Below are 3721 nucleotides of genomic sequence, written 5' to 3' on the forward strand. Positions count from 1 at the left end.
AAGCTAATCGACAGACGTCACAAATTTATGACAAATTGACAATATTGATTCATCATAAAATTTGTTTTCAATGAATTGAGAAGTGGGTACACAAGTCATTTTTATTATTTAATTAGCAATAAAATACTAGAACTATTTTAGTATTTTTAGAACTAACCTTGCATCAAGATTAATACATCATATGTTGCATTTGTTTGTTCCTAAACCATGGACTAATCCAAATATCAAAACTAATTGTTGTACTTATTTGGTGGGTTCCATATATTATGCTTTTCCGTTTTGAGTTACTATTTAAAACCACTAAAATTTTAAATCTTTTAAAGTCCTCTAACAAATTAAAATTTGCGAAGCTATCAAAATATTTGACCAAAGGCTACACATCCAGTTATGATTGGTGTATATGGGTTAAAATATTCCTATCCTAAGACCCGACTATGATAAAAAAATAACAAGAAAATAGGATTAAAATATTTTTATCCTAAGTTAGAAACGGACTTGAATTTAAAAATGACAAAAAAGAAATAAATAAAAATGCGAAAGGAAGGATGTATGGGCCGACCGTCAGGAGCCCCAATCGGCAGAGCCCGCATCCCTGCACGGCCGCACCAAATCACCCAGCCAAAAAATGAAGAAACCTGCTAAGGCTGCCAATCTTATCTTCTGCGTTCCACCCGGGCTCCTCATAGTCTCCGCTCCTCACAAACCAGGCCGCCGCCGCCGCTGCTCGCGTTCCTCGAATCCCTAGCTCTACCACCCTCGTTGCTACCAATCTCACCTTACCTTGCTCCTATCCTCCTTCGAGATCCCGTTCATGCTCAGCCCGTCGTATCCTCCCCAATCCCCATCCCAGATCCGGAAGCTTGGGGTCAGCTTCGAGGGTTCCTGCAGGCCGCTACGCGCCTGGCCGTGCAGGCCTCCGCCCGGCGCCCCGAGGTCCCATCCAGGCTGCCGCCCTACACCCCGCCAGGAGGCCGTCCTGCAGGCTGCCGCCGTGCGCCCCGAGCACAGCAAGCAGGAGGCCCTCACCTCCACCGCTGGTATGCCTTCTTCCTTTGATTCTTCATGTGCGCACTGCAATCCTTGTACCGTCTCGCACGGCCCCAGCCAGCTGGATTTGTCGATTCCATTTCCACCAGATCGAGGCGGCGACGGCCGAAGAGGGCAACCTCGACCTCAGCAGCAGCGGGTCAACACGCTCGTGTCCAAGATCTGCCTCTGATGCGTAGAACTCCGCCACCACCGTTCATCTCCTCCTCGGGTTCTCTCTCCCCCTGTATCCAGGTAATGGACTAATCTTCTTCTACTAGATCTCTTCCCGCCTCGTATTTGTATCTAATTAAACTTGCTGGTCACTGCTATTGTGCCAAATTTAATTTTCCAAGAGCTTGCTTGTCTGAGTTACTATCCATAGTGTATCACATCAATGTGTAACCTCGGTTAATATTAGTAGGATGAAGTTTGTTGCTGCCCTATCTGCTTGTTGTTCTTGCTGTGCCTGCCTTAATCTCTATGGTTCGAGATGAATTTATTTGGGTAGTTCATATAGATTTGCAGCAGGCATACTAGTAGGTTGCGATCTCAGATTTCATTCATTATGTAATTTGACTGTGATAGTCTTTTTGTAGAGTTCGAGGTACAAGGCCCTGGCCCATTATGTGTTGCAACTGGACCCTGTTACATTGTTTGCAGTCAAGGTTCCCCACATGTTAGCACATCAACCCAGCACTATCAGTCAATCACAAACAATAATTCAGCAGGAAACACTCATCAGCCATACTGAAACCAGAAAAGCAGTAGACTTTTGCAAATTGCCACATTATCACAAACAATATTGCAGCAGGAAATACTCATAAGCCATATGAGACCAAAAAAGCAGTAGGAAACACTCATCCTGCTGAACGTGCCTGTCTCACTTTTAGACAGCACATTGCAGAACATATGATCCATGCCCATGCAATATTTCAGTCATTTTCATTCTTCTGGATGGTTGATTGTGGCAGCGATTTTTAGTACTAGCTTAAGCTTCAACGCATGATTCGTTGACTGAGTTGGAAGTCATTCTGTAGCTCGATAGCTTTTTTATTGAGTTTGTGCCATCCGTCCCAGAATCATAGTTTCGTTGGAGAAGTTCTTAGCATGAGGTTTCGTTCTTAGCTTGTTATGGTCACTGATTCTTGGGATTTGTGCTACAGTCTGGTTCTTAGCTTCAACGCATTTTTTTGTTTGCCTCCTTAAATAATAGTTTAACTTCTGTTGGTTCTTTCTCCATTGTTGCAACTAATACATTTTCTATCTTACCAACTTCATTTGCATCTATGCTCTTTTCAGGTGAGACCTCACTTTGGACGAAGGAGTGCAATAGAATTGAAAGCTCTACATAATTCTAGGTGAGCTTAGCCATATGTTGCATTTGATAAATCCTGCTGTTGTAAAGATCAGGAACAATAAAAGGGTTTTGGTATAACAGTTGCTTGCTTATGTTAAGAACTAATTTTCCTTTGGTTTTGCTTGATAACTTGAAACAACATTTGCTAAGCATGGGCTTGGAAAAGTTTATAACCACTCAAGTGCTAAACACTATATTCATTACTTATTTGGTGTGCATTGAATCATTGACTGCTGCACTCACTAGCTAGTAGCTACTGTATGTTCCTCATGACCAATTGAGACATGGCTGAAATGCATACTGCAATATTTGTTTTTCAAAAGTGATGTTGCATTTTTGGTTAACTGGAGTCTGCAAGTATTAGTTCACTGGAGAAAGAGCAACAACATACTGTGAATGTCTTATGATTTTGTGGTCTCTTTAGACTTTGTGGTCTCTTTTGGTAGGTGGCGAACAGGCTCCAAGCTCATGTGCAGCTGTACATATTTTCTAATTTTGAAATTGGAGATTGTAATTTGTAAGGTATGTTTCCTGTCCAAAACTGAATTTCTAGCACCAAAGATGCAATTGATTAATATATGTCCCTTCGCCAGATGTTTAATGTGCTAGTAAAATTCTACATCAGATCTCGTCTCTTCGCCAGATGTGTAATGTGCTGCATAATTTCCATTGCAGACGTATCACCAACGGTTTCTGTTCAACTCTTGCTACCTATTGCCTTCGAGGTACTATCAATTCATTGCAGAGTCTGATGTTTCTTGGATTTCTTCAACAAGATTTTTTTTTTAAATTTTTTCCTTGAGCCAGCAACTGCAAAGAGGAGCACCAAGTCTGATGTTTGTGCACGTCAACAACTTGAGTCTGAACTTGAGAGTCCGAAGCAAGGTGGTAATCAGAAGCAAGTAGCAAATCTTAGGTTACCAGGATGAGTTGCATTCTTTGAGATTTTAATACTGTAACATGTATCTGTCTGGATTCTTGTAATTGTGGAGTACTATATGGCTATCTGAGATTAAATATAAATTATTTGATTTTAAATTTGCTTTGGGCTATTTGGACTGTCAACTGGGCCTTTTTGGGCCAAATGGGCATATATTGTTTAATGGTATTGTTGTATATTCTATTGGCCCAATCCAAAATGAAGTGGGCCTAGCCTAAAATAAATTGGCCCAGCCTAATATTTTGCCGGGCTACTAAACTTATGACGAATCAAATCGTTGCAAAGGGACCGCCATGTCATATCCTAATCTTTGCCATGTCAGGCAAGAATAAAATTTTGTGACGTTTTCTGTCCTAGGTGGCACTTGCATAGTTAGCCATGGCATTGATTCCGTG

At 41.5% G+C, this 3721-nt stretch overlaps 1 protein-coding gene across 6 annotated transcripts; it reads left to right on the forward strand.

Annotated features, from left to right (window-relative positions):
• The first annotated feature begins 656 nt into the window (after positions 1–656).
• Positions 657–3438, forward strand: LOC120645030. Of its 6 annotated transcripts, none has more exons than XM_039921766.1 (6): positions 657–1037; positions 1109–1281; positions 2329–2387; positions 2833–2908; positions 2980–3111; positions 3194–3438. In XM_039921766.1, the coding sequence occupies exons 1-6, from the start codon at positions 812–814 to the stop codon at positions 3290–3292; spliced, it is 765 nt and encodes a 254-aa protein (XP_039777700.1). In that variant the 5' UTR covers positions 657–811; the 3' UTR covers positions 3293–3438. The 6 variants fall into 6 exon arrangements, with proteins under 6 accessions (XP_039777700.1, XP_039777701.1, XP_039777702.1 ...); XM_039921767.1 differs by having other exon boundaries at positions 3012–3111; XM_039921768.1 differs by having other exon boundaries at positions 3062–3111.
• Positions 3439–3721: the final 283 nt, after the last annotated feature.

This window comes from Panicum virgatum, chromosome 8K, assembly GCF_016808335.1.
Source record: "Panicum virgatum strain AP13 chromosome 8K, P.virgatum_v5, whole genome shotgun sequence".
Lineage (NCBI taxonomy): Eukaryota > Viridiplantae > Streptophyta > Magnoliopsida > Poales > Poaceae > Panicum > Panicum virgatum.

What these genes read in the sequence shown, in the direction of transcription:
- LOC120645030 (XM_039921766.1), top strand. Translation starts at nt 812, where the DNA reads ATGCTCAGCCCGTCGTATCCTCCCCAATCCCCATCCCAGATCCGGAAG. An exon ending in TGGAGATTGTAATTTGTAAG is followed by an intron (nt 2,909 to 2,979) that starts GTATGTTTCCTG and finishes TCCCTTCGCCAG; the next exon opens with ATGTTTAATGTGCTAGTAAA. An exon ending in TGCTACCTATTGCCTTCGAG is followed by an intron (nt 3,112 to 3,193) that starts GTACTATCAATT and finishes TCCTTGAGCCAG; the next exon opens with CAACTGCAAAGAGGAGCACC.